At 35.9% G+C, this 27,923-nt stretch overlaps 1 protein-coding gene across 6 annotated transcripts in view; it reads right to left on the bottom strand.

Moving 5' to 3' along the window:
- RPS6KC1 (ribosomal protein S6 kinase C1) overlaps positions 1-27,923 on the bottom strand; it is a 221,614-nt gene that overhangs the window by 125,993 nt on the left and 67,698 nt on the right. For 5 of the 6 annotated variants that reach the window (XM_067728978.1, XM_067728975.1, XM_067728976.1 and 2 more), the window contains exons 4-5: positions 24,750-24,865; positions 12,402-12,495 (exon numbers count right to left, since the gene is read on the bottom strand). In XM_067728978.1, the coding sequence (XP_067585079.1) occupies positions 12,402-12,495; positions 24,750-24,865 (210 nt within the window). Of the gene's footprint in view, positions 1-2,117; positions 2,206-12,401; positions 12,496-24,749; positions 24,866-27,923 lie in introns of those variants that run through there. The other variant, XM_067728979.1, reaches the window with a different exon arrangement.

A 27,923-nucleotide genomic window follows, 5' to 3' on the forward strand; every position in this document is an offset into this window, starting at 1 on the left:
ATCTTACCCTTCTCCTTCCCCGTGTCCTCAAGTCCATTCTCTACATCCACATCTTTATTCCTGTCCTGCCCCTAGGTTCATCAGAACCATTTTTTGTTTTAGATTCCAAATATATGTGTTACTATACGATATTTGTTTTTCTCTTTCTTAGTTCATTTTTGCACTGTCTCCCTACAGCTGTAGAAGACAGTCTCCTTGCCTTAATCATCAAACTAAAACTGAGACAAGTCTTTATCTAGCCTTGTTGTCAAAAACAGCCCTTACCACAAGATCTCGTAAACTATTTCTAGAAGGCTGATGCTTGTATACACAGCTGCTGTGAACAACAGCATTATGATAAAAAGAAGAGTAAGAGCTTTAGAGTAAGACAAAAAAGAAGCGCCTGGATCCCCACTCTTTAAAACTTACTGTGTGACCAACAGCAAGTTACTTAATAATATAACTTATCATGCAGGGCTTTAAATGAGAAAAAGAGTTAATGGATATAACAGGCTATCATTAAATTATAACTATTATAGCAATTACATAATAATTATTTTACGATAATATAATGTATCCTCAGAGGTGTGCTTTTTTTTTTTTTTTTTTTTTTTTGCAGTACACGGGCCTCTCACTGCTGTGGCCTCTCCCGTTGCAGAGCACAGGCTCCGGATGCGCAGGCTCAGCGGCCATGGCTCACGGGCCCAGCCGCTCCGCGGCATGTGGGATCTTCCTGGACCGGGGCACGAACCCGTGTCCCCTGCATCAGCAGGCAGACTCTCAACCACTGCGCCACCAGGGAAGCCCCAGAGGTGTGCTTTTAAGTAACCATCCATATCTGGAAAATGTATGCCACTTACGGTTTTTTTTAACTGAAGTATTTTGAAATTTACATTTCAGCCTCCTCCACAAGCTTTTGGAGGAATCTTTGGTCTGTATTTGCATCTTAGTTTTCTGACATAAAATGAATAATGGGTGCTACTGAAACATTTAAGCAATGAAAATTACTTCTTCCATTTCATATAACTGACTTCATGGTAAGTGAGCTTGAAATACAACAACAGTTATTAAACTTTCTGGTCTTAGGCCCTCCCTTTACATTCTTAAAAATGATTAAGGACCTCAAAGAGCTTTTATTTATATGGATTGTATCTGTAAATATTTACCAATCTTGATATTTTAAAAACAGACTGATTTTTTTTAAAACACTAAAGCCCATTACATGTTAACATACTGTTTTTTCCCTTTTTTTTTCGTTCATTCATTCTCGTGTTACAGGACCTTTTTATCATTTCAAGTTTGTTTGCTTTTTTTAATTTATTTTTGGTTGTGTTGGGTCTTCGTTGCTGCACACTAGCTTTCTCTAGTTACGCCAAGCAGGGGCTACTCTTCGTTGCGGTGCGCGGGCTTCTCATTGAGGTGCCTTCTCTTGTTGCAGAGCGTGGGCTCTAGGCGTGAGGGCTTCAGTAGTTGCGGCACGCAGGCTCAGTAGTTGTGACTCGCGGGCTCTAGAGCACAGGCTCAGCAGTTGCAGCGCACAGGCTTAGCTGCTCTGTATCATGTGGGATCTTCCCGGACCAGGGCTCGAACTCGTGTCCCCTGCAATGGCAGGTGGATTCTTAACCACTATGCCACCAGGGAAGTCCCAACATAATTTTTATAAAAATAACTAAGAAGTGCCATTGTGTTACATTTTTGCAAATCTTGTTAACAGAAGATGGCTGGAGTCTCATGACTAATTCTGCACTCAGTCTGTTGTCAGATGTTTTTCTGGTTGGAAAATTTGAAGAAAATGTCACATGGGTAAGTAACTGAAAATGGGGTGAATATTTTAATAGCCTTTTCAAATAACTGTGGCTATTGTTTTTTTGATACTACCAGAAAACTTAACAAACAGTAGTTTCTTAAAGGTTAGTTTACATGTGGAATATAAATTTCTATCAATGTAATTTGTTTCTGTTACATTCAAATCCATGGGTCTGTCTTACACACTAAATGGATCTTTTATCATGCATGAGTTTGTAACATCAAACCCTGGTCATTTTGAAAATATTAGTTCCCTGAGTTACACAGATCCTCCAAATGGTGACAAATTTCATTATTACAATATCTCCAAGAAAATCATATTTGCTATTTACCACCACCAACATCATCAGAAAATTCTTTAAGTATTGGAAACTGTCAGGCTCAAAGTGGCTGATACAGGTTCTCCAAAATTCTAATTTGGGACTGAAAACTAGAATTTTATCAGTATTTGGCAACAAATACTGTTAGCTGTTTTGCTCGAAGTGGCTGATACAGGTTCTCCAAAATTCTAATTTGGGACTGAAAACGAATTTTACCAGTATTTGGCAACAAATACTGTTAGCTGTTTTCCTTGAAGTGTCAGCTCACTTCATTCATTTTCAAAAAAAAACATTTGCTAAATACCCAAGTCTGAATAATGATAGTTTGTATGTCAATCATCCTTTCAAACAAAAATGGGGTCCCAGGGAAAAAGTAGCTAGTTTATGGCTCAAATAATTGCACAAGTGCTTTCTCTCAAGGCAACCATGGTAGTTCAGCACACAAAGTGTTTTATGTATACTTCCATGTCATCACACAGAATACCAAGAAGACATGTACCCAAGGGTTGAGATTTAATAAAATTAACAGTTTTTGCTGCTTTATCAAGGCTTTATTCCTAGGTGAAACTACCATTGGGATTACTGCAAGTATGTGCAACGATTACTGTTACAGTCTCGTATCACTGTCTTGATTCCTGCTCAAGTACATCAGTTTTATCCACCATTGCTTTTGGATCATCAAATGTCAGCAGAGTGGAAACAGCAAATAATTTCCTAGATTATTATGAAAATAGTTTCTGCCTTGGGCATCCCCTGAAAAACATCTCAGGAATACCCAGCGGTCTGAAGACCATACTTTGAGAGCCACTGATTTATATCATTAAATAAGACTGACAATAGGGTTAGGCAAAACTTAGGTCTGGGAACAACTATGAGATCTGCATCTCCACTGAATACTGACTGCCAAGTTTCTCATAAAGGAAAATATATTAAGAAGAAAATGATCTCCCCAGGATCATATACTAAGTCAAAATTAAAGGTGGATTAGAGTGTACAATTCTAGATCAGGGATCAGCAAACTTCTTTTCTGAGGGTCACAGGGTGACTATTTTAGGCTTTATGACCTCAGTCACAACTAATCAACACTGCTGTTGTAGCATAAAAGCAGCCACAGACAATGCCTATGTGAAAAGCGTGCCTGTGTTCCAATAAAACTTCTTATATGGATGTTGAAATTTGAATTCCATATAATTTTCACATGCCAGAAAATAATATTCTTTTGAATTCTGTCAACCATTTAAAAATGTAAAAACCATTTTTAGCTTGTAGGTCATATAAAAACATGTGGTAGGCCAGACTTGGCCCATGGGCCACAGTTTGTCAACCCCTATTACAGACTCAAATTGCTTACTTCATACGGAATAAAGTTAAGTTAGGGTAAAAACATTTACTGGCAGCTAAGCTGAAATTTCAAATCAGCTTTAGACACTGCTTTGGCACTCTGTCAATATATCCTGTTTTCAGGGATTCTGGGGTTTTTTTAAATCCTTAGAACGCTCATAAAGTACTAATTTTGTTCCCTAAAAGCAACAGATCTCATTAAACCCACAATATCAGATGAAATTCACTGGACCTAGTGGAAATCTTTTCAATTCTCTGACATTTCAACTGCATAGACAGCACTTAAAATCAAAATCTCTTTATAGCAATCTACAAAATTATTTATCCACTGCTCTGAGCAATATATAAACTTTACAAGAGATTTTTTTAAATAATTTTTAAATATTTTATACATTCCATACAAGTTTATTTCCTTAAATAGTTATCATTATATAACCTGGTCCATTGAAATTAATAAACAAAGAAAAAAAATGTTTATACAGCTAATCACAAAACAAAGGAAATGTTATAGATCTTTTGTCTGCTCTCTGATGTCTTGTCACTATAACCTCCACATCATCTATCACATTGCACTGTTTCATGCTTTGCCTGATTTTCCTTTCTAACAAGAAAAATAATACCAAAGGGTAAGAGGGTAAAGTTATGTGTATTCAGTTTCTTGGCTTTTGACCATAAACATCTAGTCACATAGTCATATTTCCTCTTACTTTTCCAACCTTATTTTATTAGCAAAGGAAATTATGATTAAATGAAATTAGATCAGAAAAGTAAGACCATCAAAACATCTAGAGAGAAAGTCAGATAGTAAAATAGAGTAATAAATATTCTATACAAATTGTTTCCTTTTCAAATTCTACCTAATTCTAAATGAGTGTTTCTTTTTTTTTTAATAGATCTTTATTGGAGTATAATTGCTTCACAATGCTGTGTTAGTTTCTGTTGTACAACAAAGTGAATCAGCTATATGTATACATATATCCCCATATCCCCTCCCTCTTGCGTCTCCCTCCCACCCTCCCTATCCCACCCCTCTAGGTGGTCACAAAGCACCGAGCTGATCTCCCTGTGCTATGCAGCAGCTTCCCACTAGCTATTTATTTTACATTTGGTAGTGTATATATGTCACTGCTACTCTCACTTCCCCCCAGCTTCCCCCTCCCCACCCCGTGTCCTCAAGTCCATTCTCTATGTCTACATCTTTATTCCTGCCCTGCCACTAGGTTCACCAGTACCATATTTTTTTTTAAGATTCCATATATGTGCATTAGCATATGGTATTTGTTTTTCTCTTTCTGACTTACTTCACTCTGTATGACAGACTCTAGGGCCATCCACCTATAAAGGAGGAATGTTTCAAAATAAGCAAACATAAAAACTAACAGGTTAGGTAGAGGAAATTTTTTAGCCTAAACAGGAGAAGCAAAAGGAAACAAAAAGACTTGTTCTGGTTTAACCTTTTTGGAGGACAATTTGGCAATGCATACCAGATGCAAAACATGCTGGTATCTTTGGTTCAGAAATTCAACAATTTATACCAGAAATAAACAGAGACGTGAAAAAAAGATCCATACATAAGAATATACATCACAAAAACTAGTGAAATTGGAAATAACAAATTCCTAATGATAGGAGATTATGGCACATCCTTATGATAAAATATTACAGTTATTAAAAATTATGTTATAGAAGAATATTTAATGCTAAAGCATTCATGCTCTATTAATCAAAAACAACAAACTGCAAAGCAGTATATATATACTATAATTCTAGTTTAAAACCACAAACACAGAAAAAAAGTCTAGGAAGGTACACTAAACATTAACAGTACTTTTCTCTGTATGCTGGGACTACAGGTGACTCTTATCATATTTGCTGTATGTGTATGACAAGTCCTTAAGGCTCTGTATGTGAAGTATATCAAAGAAGATATAGCAAGAGCTAAAACTGGGAATTTGTTTGTAAATAAAGAGATGTTATACAGACATAATTTATAAAATGTATGAATCATGGCCAGCAGCCAGTACCGAGAAACATCTAACTTAAGAGAGAAGACAGACATGATTATAAAGACAGATCTGTATACAGCAGACTAACCCCCGACACTTCTTCCTTGCTTATTTTCTTCCTTTAATTCTCCTCTTAAGATGCACCCTAATATACCTGAAAAACCTAACCCTATCATATTTCCTCAACCATACACTGCAGCTAATCTAGTATTATCTGATATGTTTCTCTTCCATATTGAAGCAATTTCTACCTTCCCTTCTTCTCAATGAAGGGAATTCCCCAACCAGCTCAAGAAGAACACTCCCCGTCTACCGCCTCAGCAATGAATATAAAAATATAGATAGAGGTATGCAAATACTCAGTACCTAGTTTATTCATCTTATATCCTTAATAAATCTACTTAATACAGTGCTTGCTCAACTCCTTGACATCACAGTCCTGTCATTTAATCTGTTTTTTACAAAGCTACACATATAAATATCACATGAAATGGACACTAGCTCCCTGAAACCCAGAAAGTTAACAAGTAAGATAAAGAGAGCTGCAAGCAAGAAAGAGGTTCTCAGTTAAGGTGAGTAGGAAGAACGCTGTGGATAAGGCAGGGCAACAACTGACAATACAGAGACTGTTTGTCAAAAGTTAAACCAACTTGAAGTCAATCCATGTTTAAAGGGGCCCTCTGGGCCATCATGAGAGTAAAAGGTGCATCCTTTACCAACACCATCAAGTCAAAAACCTAAGCCTTTTTTGGAAAGGGTGGGGGGTGGAGGGGAGTCAAAGGTTCTATGAAAGCGTTCTGCCTCCAGGTTCATATCACAGAGATTCAAGTCTCAGGGCTATTAGAGGGCCCCAGGCGACTGGTTAAAAAGCAGCTGCAACAGTTCACCTACCTACCCTCACCTTCTGTGCTTTGAACCGCTCAGAGTAGGGCAGTGTAGTGTAATCTGTCTAGGATACCGTCTCTGAAAGACAGGCACCAGGGGAAAAGGTTGAGTTGCCATAGAATAAATCTTTATACTATAAGCTATCAGAAATCTGTATTTGAAGACCATCTGCAAAAAAGAGATCAGTTTCCTTTAGAACAACAGGTGGTCTCTCATGGCCAACTATATATAAAATACATGGTCTCATTATTATTAGCTGATAGCTTTCACTGAGCCCTGAGGTTCAAATATTGCCATAGTCAATGAAAGGGAATTTCTACTTTTCCTAGTAGCAATGACTCAAGCTTCACACACAAAGCAAGATTTCTAGCGAGCAGAACAAAGGTCACCCTGAGGTAGAAGACATACATATCAATCTCCATTAAGAAACGAGCCCTTATAAATATGATTTTAAGTGAATACCTAAATCTAAAAGTTGACGTTAGTCAAGATTCCTGTACCTGAATAAAGATGCAGACGTAGAGAATGATCTTGAGTACACCGGGAGGGGGAAGGGTAAGCTGGGATGAAGTAAGAGAGTGGCATGGACTTATATATACTACCAAATGTAAAACAGATAGCTAGTGGGAAGCAGCTGCATAGCACAGGGAGATCAGCTCAGTGCTTTGTGACCACCTAGAGGGGTGGGATAGGGAGGGTGGGAGGGAGACGCAAGAGGGAGGAGATATGGGGATATATGTATATGTATAGCTGATTCACTTTGTTATACAGCAGAAACTACCACACCATTATAAAGCAATTATACTCCAATAAAGATGTAAAAATAAATAAATAAATAAATAAATAAATAAAAATTTAAAAAATAAAAACACCCACAAAAAAAAAGTCTGTACTTGATTACCAACTCATCATTCAATAATAGCTATTGTTACTAAAAAGAACCATTCCTTTGACGTTTCACATTTTTATAATGTCCTCGATACATGTCTTTGCTTCACCGTTGAAATTTTATAAAAAGAACATCAGAATATCTACTGCATATTTGCTTGAAAAAAAAGAGTAAACTCATAAAACAATAAATCAATCACAATTACAACCCTAATTGTTACTTTACTGTTGTGACCCTACTGTTACCTTATCATGAACAACAAAGATCTATGAGTTCCCTTCCACTTCTACCTAATGAACTTTTTTTGCTGCTACTCTCCATAATCTACTCTGCAAATCAAACCTGTTACCAGCACATAAGTAACTCACACTGAGCTTTCTATATCAAATATGTATTCTCACTGCCTTCCCCTACATAAAGTTAAATCTCATTTCAAAATAGAGTTCTGTGATTGCTATTAAATATCTGGAGTGCCGTGACTGCCTTAGGCACCTGGCTTAATTTCTCTGAAATTCCAATATTTAATTGTAAGATAAGAGATTTACCTATATCATTCCCAATGTTCCTTCTATTCTAAAACCTATTCCCACAACATATTAATATCATGAATTTTTTATTTGCCCCACCCAATTGCTAAACTCTTAATATCCAACGTTATCCTCAATAGCCCTAGAGTTGTTAAGGGTCAATACTTATAATTTGTGTCATTTGTTTTATATGCACACATAACCACAATGACACATTCTCATTTGTGCTTATCTTGAGAATAATAACTTATTCTTTTTTTTCCTATTTATTTTAAACTTCTCCACCAAAGGAAATTCAACTAATAATGGACAGTGAATAAGAGTTAAGTAGATAAGCACTTAAGAGAAAAAGGAACTTCAAACTGAATAAGCACACTCGAAAGTAATAGAGGAGGTCCTAGAATTAGCCCAGTAACAAGATTTACAGTTCTCATGGTGCCACCTAGCGGACATTTGCACTAAATTCTACTTTAAATTTAAATTACGTTTAATTAGGCTTTCTATATTTTGTCATCTTTGTGCTTATCTACATAATAGAAAGAATTATTACCCTGCCACCACATAAATACACAAATCTTGAACTGAAAGTGATTTTAAGAGGTCCCTTACATAGACTAATAATAGATGCTATTCTCAAAATATACATCTCATTTACTCTAAAAATAGTTAATTCAAGACCGCTTAACAGATCCTTTCTTGTGTCTACAATTGTTACAATGAGCACTTAGGGAGCTCTTACTCCACAACTTACAGGCAAAAAGAAAAAAAAAAGGTAAATTTGACTACTCCAGGAGACATTTAAGAATATTTATTCTTAAAGATATGCCACATATAAAAAGCGGATCTCTCCATTTGTATTTGTGGTTATGATCACCTAATTATTTTCTCTTATTCGCTGCATACACCTGGAAAATGTCCCTCCCAAAACTGCAAAAGAAGCCAAGTAATGTACTAGGAAGAGGAAATGACACAGTTTACCAGATGAGCTTATACCGACATCAAAGGCTCCAATACCAAGGCCAACATGGCAGTAAAGCAACCTACATCCTTCCAACAGGCCAACAGATGAGAGAAACATATCAAGAAGCTCAATTCCCAGGCACCATCCCAGGCACCCAGGAAACCCAGGCCAGGTTTCCACTAATGTCACAGTAACTTTATAGCTAAGTTTAAGTCAACAGAAAGATGGAATTTTATAAAGGAAATAAGATGTTAACAATCAATTAAATCTTCTTTCATCTTTGAGAAAATATAGTTTAATTTCACTGAACAAAGGAGATAAAGAGCAACCAGCATTTCATTTTAAAAACATAAAACAACATTAACGTTTTATCTAAAAACCTACTGAATAATTTTATAATTTTCAATTTCATATTAGATAAAATACATTTAGCAGTTAATCACCAAATTATTGGTTTTATGAAACCTTAAAGTGGTTTCCTCTATCATACTATACTATAAAATAATGAAATTTTTTTTAAATCCACTAACCCAATTCTTTACGTTTTCCTTAGAAAACTTTCTTTCAAGGTAAATTAAGTAAGACCTGTTGATTGCATTTTATGGTACTAATAAAAATGATGATCACTTAGCCTCTACATATGTTCTCTGTCACTCTAACTGAAGGACCTTGGCACAGCAGACTATATATTAAGATTTGCCCTTCTGGCCCATTCCACTGGCAAACTAAATCACAAGTATGAAAAATGAATCCACCTTCAAAACACCAATTAAAATACTACACTCAGAGGAGCTGTTACAGAGTAAATCACCTCCTCACATTTTGGCTCTGAATTCAAATCTCAAGCATTTGCCACCACAATCCCTCTACAACCTTCCATTTCACTGCATACCTGTGGGGCTTGGCTGGCTGCCAGGTTTCCCCTCTCTTTTCCTACTAGAGGCCCTCTCCCTGGTTTGTCTCTGTGGTTTGCAGGCCTTTTGGTATGAAAGTAAATCTTCCACTTGGCTAGTATGCCAGACAATCTCATGATATTTAAAAGTCATTTTTCCTCTCAAATAACAATGAATTTGCAAGTTGTCTGACACTCTGAGCTGTATTTGTCAACAGGTATCTTTCAGCAGGATTAATTAGCGAGGCATAGAATAGAGGCTTCTAAAGGGAGGGGGTAAAAAACATAAACATTAACAGCATTTCCAGTTCCATGTTTTTCATTCTTCAAGGATCACAGTGTGTTTCAGAGATGGTAATATAGTTAGAAAACTAAACTATGCACTGAAAGGATAAAATTTCAGTATTACTTTTAGGTACCATTAAGTCTTTTTCTGTGTTTTTAACAGAAATGTTGCCCCCAATTTCCCTCATAAAAGCATATTCCTAAATGATAACTGCTTCCAAGGAAAACTCAGCTTTTTGAAATGTCAAAGATAAACCCTGAAACAAATATACTCTACCTCTGCTGTAGGTAGGGTGGCCCATTCACCCTGTTTGCCCAGCTTGTTGGTTTATGCTTGTTGTCTTGGCATACAATAAGTACAGTAGCATCTTCTTTAATTCTCAGAAGTGTCTCAGTTTGGACAATAAATTATAAGCTCACCCTAGCTTATAAAGTTAGAGCTATAATCTACCTTAGGTTATATCTCCTTTAATATCAATATCTTTTTATTCCGAACAGCTTCCACATTTTACAACACCATCCCAAGGAAAGTTATCCTAATAATAATGTTCCTCCCCTTCTCTCCTAAACTAAGGCAAAAGACCTCTGCACCACTCCCATCCCTGATTACCTTATACTCAAATAGGCTTCTGGGACACCCTTATCTCACTATGGTTGACTCCTACCTAGGTAATAAAGACTTATATCTTTGTATCAAAGAATATAACCATCCCCAAATCAAATACCCTTCAATTTCTGCATCAAGAAACAAAGAGAGGGCTTCCCTGGTGGCGCAGTGGTTGAGAGTCCACCTGCCTATGCAGGGGACACAGGTTCATGCCCCGGTCCGGGAGGATCCCACATGCCGCGGAGAGGCTGGGCCCGTGAGCCATGGCCACTGAGCCTGCGCATCCGGAGCCTGTGCTCCGCAACGGGAGAGGCCACAACAGTGAGAGGCCCGCGTACCGCAAAAAAAAAAAAAAAAACAGAGAAAAGAAACATTCTGTAATTTTCAAGAACTGTACTCCTCACTGAATACTCTCCCACAAATCTTTCTAACTCTCCTACTTGTCCTCTCTTGGACATCACCAAATCAGCACATTTACAGGCAGAAAATGCCCTCTCCCTCTTTCTCAGGAGTAGGAGTGTATCTCTGAGGCAACACCCAGATCAGGTTATCCCAGAAAAGTCACCCTCCAAGGAAACTAGTTCTAGAAACAAAGTCACCTTAACATCTCAAGCAGTGATTAGATTTTCCAAAGCCTAGCAAGTATCTCAGATCAAAATAGGTCGTGGAGAATAGATTTTTTTTTTCCCAACGAACCTGATGGACTATAAAATAAAATTACTATCCACAATGTTTTTCTATGACCTTAGCTGATTCAGGATGGAGTCAAAGATATTGAGGACCCAAGGGAGACCCCTGGGCCTAAGGACCCCATACATTTCACAGAACAGTAGGTGTAAGTTAATGGACTGTGCTTTTAAGTCAATGAGAGCCATCATGAAAAATAAGAAAAGCTAGTCACTTCTCAATGTGGTGCCACCAAAAGAAAAATAAATTTTAAGTGCATCAGCCCACACAATGGATGGGAACTTGTTGTTCCTACCAAAACATGATGGGAATTACTGCAATAGATCTATGTCAATGTGTCTGTCACTGTATGACATCAGTACACATCCCCACAAAAACATCACTACAATGAGATCATGGCTACCTCCCATGTTAGAGTCATACACCATTCTCCTCTACCATAAATTCTTACTCATGAAAGAGATCAAGAAATATTATCTAGTCTATGATTTTTCTTTTATATAAACCAAACCTAAGCCACCTCAAACAAATCTAATTACTTATTTTTAAAGACTCCCCACCCTGTCCCCAAGTCTCTCTCTTTTTTAATTCCAAAATATTTTCTGGAAGAAAACTAGCTAAGGAAATTCAAAGACCAAAATATGTATTTTAAATCTTCATAAAAATTCAAAGATGGCTTAACAGAGGAATAAAACAAGAGATTAAGCATTCTTGAATTAAAGTGATTAAAAGTACAAAAATTGCTTTGGTTTAGACTCATGTTATTATAAAATATATCAAAAACACTAAAACTGCCTTAGATTTATTCTTTCTGGTACATGACTAAACTTTTAAAGCCAGTCTTGAAATTAATTGTCTGATAGTCAGATGCTGCTAAATAAACTTTAGCAAGGCATTCTTATACTAGACAACACAAATTCTGAACACTCATTATACCACATTTCATCAAATCTAAGAAGCCATTAATTGTAGGACAAATCACTATTTTATACATCACTGAGAAAGAAAAAAGCTGTCTATTAAATGTAAGATACCATCAACTCAGTATTATGTACTCAATATCAGTGATGTTAAAACATGAGGGAAAAAAAGTATCTTAGAATTACTGAAATACTCTCAAATTCCTATATCCACCTAATTTTGGCAATGTAGCTATGATTTATAGTCTGTCACAATCAAAACCACTGAAATGAAAAAAAAAATTTAAATCTCTTACCTTCTGTAGTACATTCAGGAAAGCTATCAATGAGGGAATCCGAATAAGCTTCAACGGGACCAATCAATTCAGAACCATCGTTGATTATTCCACCCTAAAAAGACCAAAGCAACTGTGCTTCATTGTCGATATGAGTATTTAAAAAAAATCAGTAATGAGAACAATGGTTATCTCATCTATGTACAAGAATTACAAAAATGTTCATCTATTAAACTAGATTACAACTGCTTTTAAAAAATCAATAGGAATATCAATATTGGTTCATCAAATGTAACAAATGTACCACACCAAGGAAAGATGTTAATAATAGGGGAAACTGTGAGGGAGAAAGGGAAATCTATGGGAAAACTCTATACTTTCTGCATAATTTTTCTGTAAACCTAAACTGTTCTAAAACATAGCCTATTATTTAAAAATTCAACAAGAATTTTACAATGTTTTTAATAATATGTGGCTTTTTATAAAAGCATGTTATTTTAAATCTACCAAAAGTACTCATTAAAAAAAATGCAGAGGGCTTCCCTGGTGGCACAGTGGTTGAGAGTCCGCCTGCCGATACAGGGGACATGGGTTCGTGCTCCGGTCTGGGAGGATCCCACATGCCGCGGAGCAGCTGGGCCCGTGAGCCATGGCCGCTGGGCCTGCGCGTCCAGAGCCTGTGCTCCGCAACGGGAGAGGCCACAGCAGTGAGAGGCCCGCATACCGCAAAAAAAAAAAAAAAAAAAAAAATGCAGAAAAAGAAAAAGCCCACCAGCTAAAGTGGTGGGTATTACTCAGTATCCTTAGTAGTCATTAGTCTTTCTAATTAATGATAAATGATGCACTCTATTAGGAAGTCATTTAATTTTACCAAATTAAAAACTACAACATACAACACAGTACCTCAAGTGATCCGAGAAGTGCCTTATATTCGAGAATCATTTGAATGCAATGTACATAAGACTAAATAAATTTAAGATATTTTATTAAAGAGATACATTTTTAATAAATATAAAACTGATTTATCCATGTGACCATCATTTTAATTCCATATTTAAGTTTGAAAATTCAGGCCTGAAAAGATTATTTTCTCTTACTCTGTGTGCAACTAGAGAATGCTCTAGCAGGCAAGAGGTGTGGTGTGATTTTGTGCTGTGGCTTTATGGACTGAATGCTCCAATCACATATATAAAGGTTATAACCCTTAAATAACTATAACTAATTAAAATAATAGCTCTTCAGCTCTTTAACATATTTCCTTTTGCCTTCTACCCACAGTTCTATACCCCCAAACACTATTACCAGGATAGCAAAACCCAAGAGAAATACAAGACCCCTATTTCCTCTCTGTGTCAGCACAAAGAACTCAACAACTATCCTTCCCCTGCCCCTAACAACTATCTTTACCTAATCAAGTCTCCCTGCCAGTTCATCTTTAAGGAAGAGAAATTTGAAATGGTCCCTCTCAAATTAACAAATTTTACTTCCCTGAGTTTTAAGTGAACTGAAACTTTGAAAACGATTATTTTTAGAAGAATTTTTATCACATTATTCTATTTTTTAATTAAAATATTCAAATCACAGATTGTAACTGAATTTTTCTCCAAAAAGAAGAGTATCTATTCTAGACTAAGCCATCCTTTAAACAATATCCAAACAAACCCTAAGAAAATGTAAAAGTATTCCTGAGAATTTTAATAGGCAAATTTGATTTTAGGTATAATCTCACATAGTAGAAAGTGCCTTTCAACTATTAACTACCTCTTCCACTACCAGGTATGTGACTTTAAGTTACCTACCTATAAAAATGGAAATAATATCTACATCACTAACTCAAAGAGTTGTTAGGACTAAAAGATTTCACAGACGGAAAGTGTTTAGAACAATGTAATAAGCACTCAAATTTTTATTTGTTATTACGAGCTGATACAAGATTTGCTCATAAGATAAAAACAAAATACTGAAGAATGCAAGAAATGTTTTAGCTCATAATCCTACAGAAATTTTACTTACCTAATTTAATAAACAATATTACACAAAATAGATAATAAAGAATAAATCTTTAATGAAACAAAATAATAAAAACTGTTCTAGAGGAACTTAAGGGAAGTAGTAGGAAAATACGCCACAATTCTACTTCAAATCCCTAGTTCAAAAACATTAACCTTTTACTGTTTCTGAGTATGCAGTAAAAAGAAACTCTTATTATACAGCATCTCAAAGGTTTTGATTAATGAAGAGTCAGTCTGGGGGGGAAGGAGTTCAGATATGCTGGAACATCCAAATATGGTGGTAAATCAGCAAGTGCTCCCCAAAAGGCAATGATGAAACTAGAGAAAACTGTCAAAACAATTTTACATTTAAGAGCTCTGGAAATTAACCAAAAAACATAAAGCAAATGAATAAGTGGCTATTCATAAAACCACAGAAGCCCCGGTGAGAACTGTGGGGGTCTGTGACATTCTTGCCTGAGGTTGTTCACATATTCCCTCCCAGCTGGGTTGCCATGGTAATTATACAAAGGAAGACAAGCCTTAAAAACAAGTAGATCACCTGCAGAAGAGGCTGGCATGATTTAGACTTAAGCACAGAAAAAAGTCTCCCCCCCCCACAAAAAACAGTGTTACCAATAATAGTAGCAATCTTAGTGCCAAAGAAATGGCAAGAACAGTGGCTCAGCAAGCATGAAGTTGTAGTAAGCAAAGGACCAGCACATTAGCCAGACATTTAGCAGGAAGATCCAGAAAATAACATGGCCATAAGGGTTATTAATAAGTTCTCTACCTATCCATGCAGGAAAAACCAGAGACGGATCAAGCTATCTGCAAATCCCTGGCAAACCATGAGAGGGTGCACATGCAGAGAAATGCAAGAGATCCCAAAGGAAAACAAAAGCCAGGGCAAACTTTAAAACTGCTTGAACCTTGAAAACACACAAAGAATCATCAGCATACGGGAGAAGCATATAATGAAACAAAGTGTACAAGCAAAGGCAAATCACTGGCTGACCAAAGCTATGCTTATACAAGGCACCTAGCCAGGTTTAAAAATACAATAAAGATTTTAAGCTGAGCAGAGATATTAGCAGTCACACACCGTACATCGAACAGACTATACAGATTTAGTACAGACATGTTACTGAACACACTAATAAAACAATGGCAACAACCCTCAGGGGAAAAAAATTAGAACACAGAGTTGCTATAATATATTATCCAAATTTTTCAGTGTTCAACAACAAACTTATGAGACATACAAAGAAAGAGTAAAGTGTGATGATGAATGGATACACAGAATGTGGTATATTCATATCCACTTAATGGAATATTATTCAGCCATCAAAAGGACTTAAGTACTGATACATGTTACAACACAGATGAACCTTGAAAACATTAAGCTATGTGAAACAAGTCAGATGCAAAAGGCCACATACTGTATGATTCCATTCATGTCCAGAATAGGCAAATCCATCAAAACAGAAAGTAAATTAGTGTTTGCTAGGGGTTGGGGCAAGTGGGGTAGGAGGGGTGAATGCTAACGGGTATAACGTTTCTTTTGGGGTGATAAAAATGTTCTGAAATTAGAGAGTAATAATGGTTTCATGACCTTGTGAACAAACTAAAAAACACTGAACTGTATGCCTTAATTGGTGCATTTTATGTAATGTGAATTAATCTCAATTTTAAGAAAAAAAGAACCAGATGAAAATGCTAGAGTTGAAAAGTATAGTAACAAAATTTTAAATTCACTAGAGAAGTTCAACAATACATTTGAGAAAGAAGAATAACCAATGAACTTGAAGATCAACAGAAACTATCCAATATGAACATCATAAGAAAAAAACTGAATAATAACAGAGAACCAGGGAGAGCTGTGGGATAATATCAAGCATACCAACTTACATGTAATAGGAGTACCACACATGAGAGAGGAAAAAGGGCTGAAAAAGAATATTTGAAGAGGTGAGGGCATAAAACTTCCAAAATTTGACAAAAATATTAATCTACAAACACAAGAAGATAAATTAAACCCAAAATAAAATAAACAGAAACAGATCAACAGCTAGTCACTGTTGAAAGACAAAGGCTAAATTCAGAAAGAAGCAACAGAAAAAGACTTATACACTGGAACTACAGTATAATTAACAGCTGACTTCACATAAAAAAACAATAAAGGGAGCTTCCCTGGTGGCGCAGTGGTTGAGAGTCCGCCTGCCGATGCAGGGGACACGGGTTTGTGCCCTGGTCTGGGAAGATCCCACATGCCGCGGAGCGGCTGGGCCCGTGAGCCATGGTCGCTGAGCCTGCGCGTCCGGAGCCTGTGCTCCGCAACGGGAGAGGCCACAACAGTGAGAGGCCCGCATATCACACACACAAAAAAAAAAACAATAAAGGACAAAAGACAGCGGAATGATAAATTCAAACTGTTAAAAAGAACAGTCAATCAATAATTCTATACATCCAGCAAACTATTCTTTTGAAATGATGAGTAAATAAAAACATTTCCAGACAAGGACTGGGAGACTCTATTGCTAGCAAACCTGCCTTGCACAAAAAAAGAAACTACAATCCTTCAAGATGAAAGGAAATGACAACATATGGTAATTCAAATCTACCTGAACAAATAACACCTAAAAAAGGAAATATGAGGGTAAATAAAAAGACTACATAAATATATGTTCTTCTCTCTTCCTCCCTTAACTCTTTGAAAAGGCATCATAACACTGTATTGTTCAGTTTACATTTGAGGTATACGATAATATAACAAAAAAGGAGGAGTAAATAGAGCTCTATGGAGCGAACTTTCTATATTTTACTGGAATTATGTTAGTATTCTTCTCAAGTAAATTGTCATAAGTTAAAGTGCATATTTTAATCCCTAGAGCAAAGAGTAAGAATATAACTTTTAAAAACACACACCTAAAAAAAAGAGTTTAAGTGGTATAATAAACAATACCTATTTAATACAAAAGGTGGTATAAAGTAGAAAAACAAAAGAACAAAAAATATGAGACATATAACAAATAGCAAAATGGCAGACAAAAGTTCAATCTCATCAATAATTAAATATAAAAGGACTAAATACCACAATCAACAACAGCAATTCGCCTACTGAATAAAAAAAACTATATATAGTTTTTTTAAACTATATATAGTGCACGTAAGAGTACCCTTTAGATTCAATAATACAGACAGAAAGCAAAAGAATAAAAGAGAAGTACCATGCAACTGTAAGAAACCTAGAGTGCCTATATTAAAATCACACAAAACAGACTAAGACAATAAATATTACTAGAAAGAGGGGCATTTCATAAGGTTGAGAAAATCAATTCATCAGGAAGATATAACCATTCTATGCCAAAAAAGCCCCAAAATAAAGTAAAAATTAACATAACTGAAAAGAAAAATAGAAAATTCAACAATAATTAGAGACTTCAATACTTCAATCTCAATAATTGCTAGAACAACTAGACAGAAAATAAGCAAGGATAAAGATGACAACACTATCAAGTAACTTGAATTAACAGATATTTACATAAAACTCCACCTGACAACAAAATATATGCTCCTTTCAATGTTGCTAGGAAATAAATCAGGTCTCAGTAAATTTTAAAGGGATGAAATCATACAATGTATATTTTCTTTTTTTTTCTTTTTATATATTTATTTATTTGTGGCTGTGTTGAGTCTTCACTGTTACGCGTGGGCTTTCTCTAGTTGTGGCGAGTGGGGGCTACTCTTCATTGCGGTGCACATACTTCTCATTGCGGCGGCTTCTCTTGGTGTGGAGCACGGGCTCTAGGCATGCGGGCTTCAGTAGTTGTGGCATGTGGGCTCAGTAGTTGTGGCTCGTGTGCTCTAGAGTGCAGGCTCAGTAGTTGTGGCACACGGGCTTGGTTGCTCCGCGGCATGTGGGATCTTCCCAGACCAGAGCTCGAACCCGTGTCCCTTGCACTGGCAGGCAGATTCTTAACCACTGAGCTACCAGGGAAGTCCACAATGTATATTTTCTGACCACAACCACAAGAAAACAAAATTAGAAATCAACAACAGATGAAACTTTAAGAAATGCACAAATATTTGGAAATTAAAGAACATGTTTCCAAATAACCAATGGGTCAACAGAAAAATCATAAAAGTAATCAGAAAATACTTTGAACTGAATAAAAGTGAAAATAAAACAAAAATTTATGGGATGAGGCTCAAACAATGCTAAGAAGAAAATTTATAGCTGTAAATGCCTGTTAGACAAGAAGAACCATCTCAAATCAATAACTTAAGCTTCAGATTTAAGGAATTAAAGAATTAGATAAAGAGCAAAGTAAACCCAAAGCATGTGAAAGGAAGGAAACAGAGTTTAGAACAGAAATCAGTGAAATGAAATAGAAAAATAGAGAAAAAAATCAATGAAACCAAGTTAATCCTTTGTAAAGATCAACAAAAATATCAAACTTTTAGCTAGACAGGTCAAGAAAAAATAGATAAGACACAAATTACCAAAATCATGAATGAAAGAGGGGACATCACTACCATACCTATAGAAATTTAAAACACTGGAAGGAACACTATGAACAAATTATAGAATTTAGATGAAAACTCCTAGGAAGATACAAGTTAACAAGCTGATTCAAGAAGAAAGAGAAAATTAGAATAGACCTACAACAAGAAAATGAACTGAATTAGAAATTTAAAATCTTCCCACATCAATTCCACTACTAAGGTATATAACTAAGAGAAATGAAAAAATATGTCCACACAAAAACTTATATGCCAGTATTCATAACAGCATCATTCATAATAGTCAAAAGGAGAAGACAATCTATATGTACAACAACTGATGAATGGATAAACTAAATTTGGTATATCCATGGATCCATACAAAGGAATATTATAAGAAGTATAAAAAAAGGAATGAAGTATGGATACTGGCTATAACATGAATAAACCTTTAAAGTATAATGCTAAATGAAAAAATACAATTCCATTCATAATAGCAACAAAAGAATAAAATATTTAGTAATAAATTTAACAAAAGAAATGCCAGACTTATACCTGAAAATGGCAAAACATTGCTGAGACAAATTAAAGAACACAAATAAATGGTGAGTTATTTCATGTTCATAGATTAGAAGACAATATTGTTAAGATAACAATCCTCCCCAAACTGAACTACAGATTTAATAAAATTCCAATCAAAATTTCATCGGAATTTTCTGTTGATATGGACAAGCTGATACTAAAACATTTTATGAAAATTCAAAGGAATCAAAATTGCCATAACATCTTTGAAAAATACAAATAAAGTGGGAAAACTTACACTTTCTGATTTCAAAACATATTATAAAGCTACAGTAATCAAGAGAGTATGTACTGGTAAAAGAACAGACACATAGATCAACAGAAGATGTCAAAAGTCCAGAAATAAAGCGTTACGTGTACAGTCAATTCTTTCTCAGCAACAGTGCCAACATACTTCAATAGGGAAAGGACAGTCTTTTCAACAAACAGTGCTGAGACTATTTGATATTCAAGTGCCAAAAGATTAATTTAGACTGTTACTTCACAGTATACACAAAAATTAACTGAAAATGGATCACAGACTTCCAGAAAGGAATGTAGGAGAAAATTCTCTTGACTTTGGGTTAATCAAAGAGGTCTTAGATATGACAACAAAAGCATGATTCAGAAAAGAAAAAAAATGGTAAATTATACTTCATCAAAACTAAAAACTTTTGCACATCAAATGACACCATTAAGAAAATGAAAAGACAAGCCATACACTCGGAGAAAATATTTGCAAATCACGTATCTAATAAAGAACATGTATCCAGATTACATTTGGAACTCTGCCTGCCAATGCAGGGGACACGGGTTTGATCCCTGCTCCGGGAAGATCCCACATGCCACAGAGCAACTAAGCCTGGGTGCCACAACTACTGAAGCCTGTGGGCCCTAGAGCCCACGCATCACAACGAAGAGTAGCCCCCGCTCGCCGCAACTAGAGAAAGCCTGCACCTAGCAACGGAGACCCAACACAGCCAAAAGTAAATTAAAGAAAAAAAAAAAATCACACAATACCAAGTGTTGGTGAGGTTACGAAATTGAAATTAATACTACAGTGAGACACCATTATACACATAGTTATATTTTTTAAAGCACACGATACCAAGTGCTGGTGAGGTTGTAAAAGAACCAGAGCCTTCATACATTGCTGGGGAATGGTGAAGTCACTTTGGAAAACAGTTTGGCAGTTTCTTAAAAACATAAACTTACCATAAGACTCAGCAATTCCACTGCTCAATATCTATCTGATATATGTTTTCTATATGAAATGAAATTAGAACATTTTCTCACACCATATACAGAAATAAACTCAAAATGGATTAAAGACTTAAATGTTAGACTGGAAACTATAAAACTCCTAGAAGAATACACAGGTGGAACATTCTTTGACATAAATCATAGCAATATTTTTTTGGATCCATTTCCAAAGGCAAAGGAAACAAAAGCAAAAATAAACAAACGGAACCTAATTAAACTAAAAAGCTTTTGAATAGCAAAGCAAACCATCAACAAAATGAGAAGACAACCTACTGACTGGGAAAAAACACTTGCAAATGATATGACCAATAAGGGGTTAATATCCAAAATACATAAAGAGCTCATACAACTCAACATCAAAAAAACAGTCAACCCAATTAAAAAGTGGGCAGAAGACCTGAATAGACATTTTTCCAAAGACATACAGATGGCCAACAGGCACATGAAAAGATGCTTAACATCATTAACCACAAGAGAAATGCAAATCAAAACCACAATGAGACATCACCTCACCCTGTCAGAATGGCTATCATCAAAAAGACCACAAATAATAAATGTTAGTTAGCAAGTATGTGGAAAAAAGGGAACCCTGTGCACTGCTGATGGGAATGTAAATTGGTGTTGCAACTGAAGAAAACAGTGTGGAGGTTTCTCGAAAAACTAAGAACAGAACTACCATATGACCCAGCAGTTCCAATACATCCAAAAAAAACCAAAAACATAATTCAAAAAGATATATGATTTATGTCATAGAGTGTTCTGCCTATGTTTTCCTCTAAGACTTTTATAGTGTCTGGCCTTACATTTAGGTCTTTAATCCATTTTGAGTTTATTTTTGTGTATGGTGTTAGGGAGTGTTCTAATTTCATTCTTTTCCATGTAGCTATCCAGTTTTCCCAGCACCACTTATTGAAGAGGCTGTCTTTTCTCCATTGTATACTCTTGCCTCCTTTATCAAAGATAAGGTGACCATATGTGTGTGGGTTTATCTCTGGGCTTTCTATCCTGTTCCATTGATTTATATTTCTGTTTTTGTGCCGGTACCGTACTGTCTTGATCTATAGTGAGGTGCATGGACCTAGAGTCTGTCATACAGAGTGAAGTAAGTCAGAAAGAGAACAAATACCATATGCTAACACACATATATATATATATGCAATCTAAAAAAAAATGGTTCTGATGAACCTAGGGGCAGGACAGGAATAAAGACACAGACATAGAGAATGGACTTGAGGACACAGGGAGGGGGAAGGGGAAGCTGGGATGAAGTGAGAGAGTGGCATGGACATATACACACTACCAAATGTAATATAGATAGCTAGTGGGAAGCAGCTGCACAGCACAGGGAGATCAGCTCGGTGCTTTGTGACCATCTAGAGGGGTGGGATAGGGAGGATGGGAGGGAGACGCAAGAGGGAGGGGATATGGGTGTATAAGTATGCATATAGCGGATTCACTTTGTTGTACAGCAGAAACTAACACAACACTGTAAAGCAATTATACTCCAACAAAGATGTTTAAAAAAAAAGATATATGCACCCCAATGTTCAGAGTAGCATTATTTACAATGGGCAAGATATAGAAGCAACCTAAGTGTCCATCAACAGTTGAACAGGTAAAGAAGATGTGGTGTACATATACAATAGAATACTACTCAGCCATAAAAAAGGATGAAATTTTGCCATTTGCAACAACATGGATGGACTCGGAGGGTGTTACGTTTAGTGAAATAACTCAGAAAGAAAAAGACAAATACAGTATGATATCATTTATATGTGAAATCTAAAAAATAAAACAAACTGATGAATATAACAAAAAAGAAACAGACTCGGATAGAGAGAAACAGTGATTATGATTGGGGAGAGGAAAAGGGGGAGGAGCAAAATAGGAGTAGGGGATTCAGAGGTACAAACTACTATGTATAAAATAAATAAGCTACCAGGATATACTGTACAACACAGGGAATGTAGCCAATATTTTATAATGATTATAAATGGAGTAAAACCTTTAAAAATTGTGAATCACTATGTTGTACACCTGAAACTTATATAATGTTGTAAATCAACTATACCTGAATTTAAAAAAATATATATATGTGGAAAAAGAAACTTTGTTGTATGAGACAAATAAACCCTTTTCTTGTTTAAGATAATATGGTGAGTTTTGCTGTTGTTATTTTTTACCTGCAGCTAAATAACCTTCAAAGACCATATTTACTGATCTCTATGTAAAGAAACTAAGCATCACTGTTGTCATATTACCAAATCAGTATCTCTCTCCTGCCAAGCACACTGCTTAAGATATTTCCAAATATTTTCCAAGACTAGCTTGACTTCTCTTAAACTGCCCGATTTTTTCTTCCTTTCCTTTTGTTTCTCATTCCACAAAGCCTAAAAATAAGTGTCTTCCAGAAACAGTTACAATTAGGAATTCACAGACCCAAAAGAAATAGAATGAGCAGCTAGCTTTCATTTAAATTGTTCAGTCTATGATCTGACCTCTATATCCCTTTTTTAGCCCTTGGCATGTGTTAATTTCCAAGACTGCCTTTCACAATTTCTACAGAGCAATATTCTTCTTGCTTACTAATGCTGCCATGGGATTTCCCTGGTGGCACAGTGGTTAAAAACCCACCTGCCAACGCAGGGACACAGGTTCGAGCCCTGGTCCGGGAAGATCCCACATGCCACAGAGCAACTAAGCCTGTGCACCACAACTACTGAGCTTGCGCACTAGAGCCCGGGAGCCGCAACTACTGAGCCCGCGTGCTACAACTACTGAAGCCTGCGCGCCTAGAGCCCGTGCTCCACAGCAAGAGAAGCCACCACGATGAGAAGCCCGCACACCACAATGAAGAGTAGCCCCCGCTCGCCACAACTAGAGAAAGCCCACGTGCAGCAACGAAGACCCAACGCAGCCAAAAAAAATTAATTAAAAAATAATAATAAATAATGCTGCCTTTTTCTAAAAGCATAGATTTGCTGCCACATAGAAACAGCTGTATTTAGTAAAGAGCTAAATACTGTATCAATTTGACTTGGCCTTTTATCCTAAATATCTGCATTAGGTCATGAGCAGAAGCCAAATTTATCATCTCAGCCACGTCTGCAGACTAATGAAAAATTAAGCAATTAAGTCAATCAGCAAGAATCTTATTGTTACTAGAAACTTTTCTACTACTCTTTCTAAGTCGTAAGTTTATAATATCTTTCAAAAGATCAACTTCCTTCAGTAAACTAAAATAGGTCATAAAAAATAAATTCCTTTTGTAGATCCTTTTGTAAGATCCTCATATACCTTGCTGCCTATATGGTTTAAGAAATGACATATATACAATTGAGTAGATTTTTAGTTAAAGAAGGGAAAAAGTAATTATGGCACAATCATCTAGCTTTTTTCTAGAGAGCTAAATGAAATAGGAAAAGACATTAATATTATAAATAAAGACATTGATATTAACCGACAACTAGCACAGGTTCAATACAAAATAAGCTAGAAAATTATTGTTTAAAATGATAATGAACGCAGAATGAAGGCATTACATGTCAAGAAACTTAAAACACTACTATCCAAACATCTGTGGTAATACAACTTGTACTAGTCTACCTCTTTAAGTTGTACGGTGACTATTTTTGTTCTATCTTTACATAGCTTAGTCTAATTAGAACAAATTTAATATAGACTAACAGAAAAGAAGCCTACTACTGAAAGACACCTCAAAAAGTGAAGATAACTACTGGAGTTTCATCATATTTAAACATTTTAATGTATTTCAATTATGATGGAGTAAATCAGATAATCTCTAAACCCTCAGCATCAATTTTTTTTAAATCTGTGAATCGAAAATTATATACAGTTCTACATGAGAAACAGAAGACATGCCACAGACATTGTTATTTAGCTATTAACTTCTACTTATTTTAGTGAATTATGAAATTCAAAAGTAAATGACATTTTGTTTTAAAAACAACTTGAATCTTGCTTTACTACAAATTAGAAAACAAAGACATTTAATAAAACACAAAATATTCCAGAAAGAACACCAAACCTTGAAAAAATCTTCAAGCTGTTTACTGTTATAAAGAGCAGGAATATTGGCAGAGAACTGCAGCAGATCTTCAGCACACTGTCTCCTCTCTTCAATAACAGTTTCATCAAATCGTCCTAGAATTAAATAAGAATCAACACTTAAGGAAAGAAAGATCAAACACTGATTTATGTTAGTTTATGTTCACAATTTAGAAAGCAGCAGCAGGCCTATCATTGCCTATTTGCTCTGCTTATCAGGCAAACTTCTGAAGTCAAATCTAGTCTCTACAATTGGAATCAGTAGTGCTCCCACCAGAAAAGAAAATAATGTTTCTGATAAAACAAGAGGCAGAGGTGTCAACTAGTAAATAAATAATGCAGTGATAATCTAAAGCCTGTCAATATAAAAAACTTACCATTTAAGAAGCTGGTAATTTGAAACTAAAGTTAAAAGCAGAATTAATAAAGAACTCAAATGCTTTTCTATAGTAATTTAATACTGTAATTACTCATATAATTTTCCCTTTCCCACTCTTTTTTGATTTATAAACGGAGCTGAAGAGAGAAAATTACGAGAACATCTGTATGTCAGTGGGGTCAAAAACCTCAGCTTGAAGCAAAAAGCTTTCAAGCCAAATTCCATGTGTGATGCTGTCAGTGTACATGAAAGCACACTTGTGAGAAAAAAAAGAACACACACAGCACAGTGAGCTCTGGTTTGCAAGGTGATCAAAAGGTGGTTTTCAAAGAATTTTTTTAATGATATATACAGTTTGAATGCTGATAAGATATTTTCAAATATGACCATTTTGTACTACTCTCAGATAAGATTACTGGTTGGCATTTGTCACATGCCATGTATCATACTGATTGCAATTTAGGTTCAAAAAAATACAAAATCAAAAGAGTAACACATCCCGTACTTAAGTGGCTTTGCAAAATGTTAATAGAAAACTGAGGTATAAAGAGATTCCTAGTTATAGGCACCACAACTTATTGGAAATAAGTCAACTTCTTTGCAGTTATCACTACAAAGAAGCAAATGAAAGAAAGGGAGGAAAAAAAGAAACAGATGGATTAAAACAGAGCCCTCACTTGTTTTAGTCAAAGCATTAAACTACATCTGAGAGTACAAAGAGAAAAGAGGGTACTTTTGCAGTGCCACACTTCCTGCAGTAGCTCAACAAGTATTTAATATAACTATAAAGTAAGGAAATTTATTTTTTACTTTTTAAAATATCACCTCTATTTTCCACCCACTCAGAAACACAATTAATGATTAAATTTTGGTGTGCTAATTAAATTTGTGCCAACTCTCTACTCTCCCTTGTTTATGGGGAAATCTGTTTCAAAATGCTCAACTATATTGTAAAAACACATAATTACAAAAAAGATGTTCTAAACTAGTAAATGTCACATCTAATCCAACATACTTTAATTTAAAACCAGCCCTTATGTGTAAGATTATACTATATCCCAGCTAAAAAACTGGACATAATAAGTAGACTTTGTGGAAAATAACAGATTGAGGTTCAAGCATTTTGATTTTAATCATGATATCACCTTAAAATGGTTAACAATGTTTTATAGAAAGTGAACAGGTTTTTTCTATGGAATGTAAATAAGCAAGGTAGCATGATCACATTAAAAATGTTTGTCAACCTAAAGATAAAAGAGAGAGAGAGAGAGAGAAATTCCTAGTTATACTACCCATAGCAAGAATTTGAAACTGAGCCACTAAATACCTCAGCTCAATGTGTCTCATGCTTATGGTGAAATGTCTACTTCATGGTAACTAAAAGAAATGGTTTTAGAGTTAGACCTGGGTTCAAACTACTTGCTCTATCATTCACTAGCTATAAAATCTTAGGCAGATTATTTCCTAATTTACAAAATGGAGAAAATGAGCAATGTACTTAAAATGAGCAGTTCCATACCAGGCACATAGTAAGCACTTAATAAACCAATCATGGTGTCTTTAAATCTTCAAATACCATCATAGTGTCTGGCATATAGAACATGCTAATATATTTTTGTTGACTGTATGAGTGAATAATAAAAGCATAGAAATACTTTCTAACACAAAGAACTATCTTACAGTGGAACATTCTATCCTAGAAGATAGTCATCTTTCACTGATAAGAAATTTTAGGGACTTCCCTGGTGGTCCAGTGGTAAAGAATCCGTCTTCCAATCAATCCCGGGTCGGGGAACTAAGATCCCACGTGCTGCAGGGAAACTAAGCCGTGCACCACAACTATTGAGCATGCATGCCACAACTAGAGAGCACGCGTGCCACAAACTACAGAGCACATGCGCTCTGGAACACGCATGCCACAACTACAGAGCCCATGCACTCTGGAGCCTGCGCGCCACAACCAGAGAAGAGAAAACCTGCACACCACAACTAGAGAGAAGACTGCGTGCCGCAACGAAGATCCCACGTGCCGCCAGACCCGACACAGACAAAAAAAGAAAGAAAGAAAAAGAAATTTTAACAGTGGGTCCATAAACAACTCCCTATGCTTAATGGATGGGTTACAACAATCCTACAAAACTCCACACATATGTCCACAGATACATTTTTCTAGGGAAAAGATCTGTAACTTGTATCAGCATCCTCAAAGAGCCCAGGCCCAGTAAAGGTTAGCAGGCAAGTGGCAATCAATTAGAGGATTCCTAACATTCAGTATGCTACTTCATTTACTTTGGGATAGCCAGCTGCTATCCCCATATCTGTTCTCGCCTTCTTTCTAAGTAAAATAATCCCCAATTTCTAACTAGGTACATGGCGGCCCAGGGAAAAAAAAAAACAACTATAATTTCCATCTTGCCTTGCAGTTACATGTGGACACGGACTAAATTCTGGCCAATAACATATAAACAATGGTTATTTTGCAGATTACCAGAAATCTCTTTAAGAGACAATTGATATACACCCTCACCTCCCCACCTCCCGCTTTTTCTTCTATCTCCTTTTCCCTTTCCAAGAAGGACTATGATGTGGGAGGTTAAAAATGACATAGCAACAAGGCAGGAGCTTGGATTCCTGATTACTTTGGAGCTGCCCTGCCTCCTATGCTGCCCTGCATAGCCTACCTCCAGAGCTTATGCCATGAGAAAAAAATTGACGTCTATCTGGTTTTAAGTTTTGTCACAAGTAACCAAACCTAATATAATCCATTATGCTAAA

This window comes from Pseudorca crassidens, chromosome 2 (genome assembly GCF_039906515.1).
Source record: "Pseudorca crassidens isolate mPseCra1 chromosome 2, mPseCra1.hap1, whole genome shotgun sequence".
Classification (NCBI taxonomy): domain Eukaryota; kingdom Metazoa; phylum Chordata; class Mammalia; order Artiodactyla; family Delphinidae; genus Pseudorca; species Pseudorca crassidens.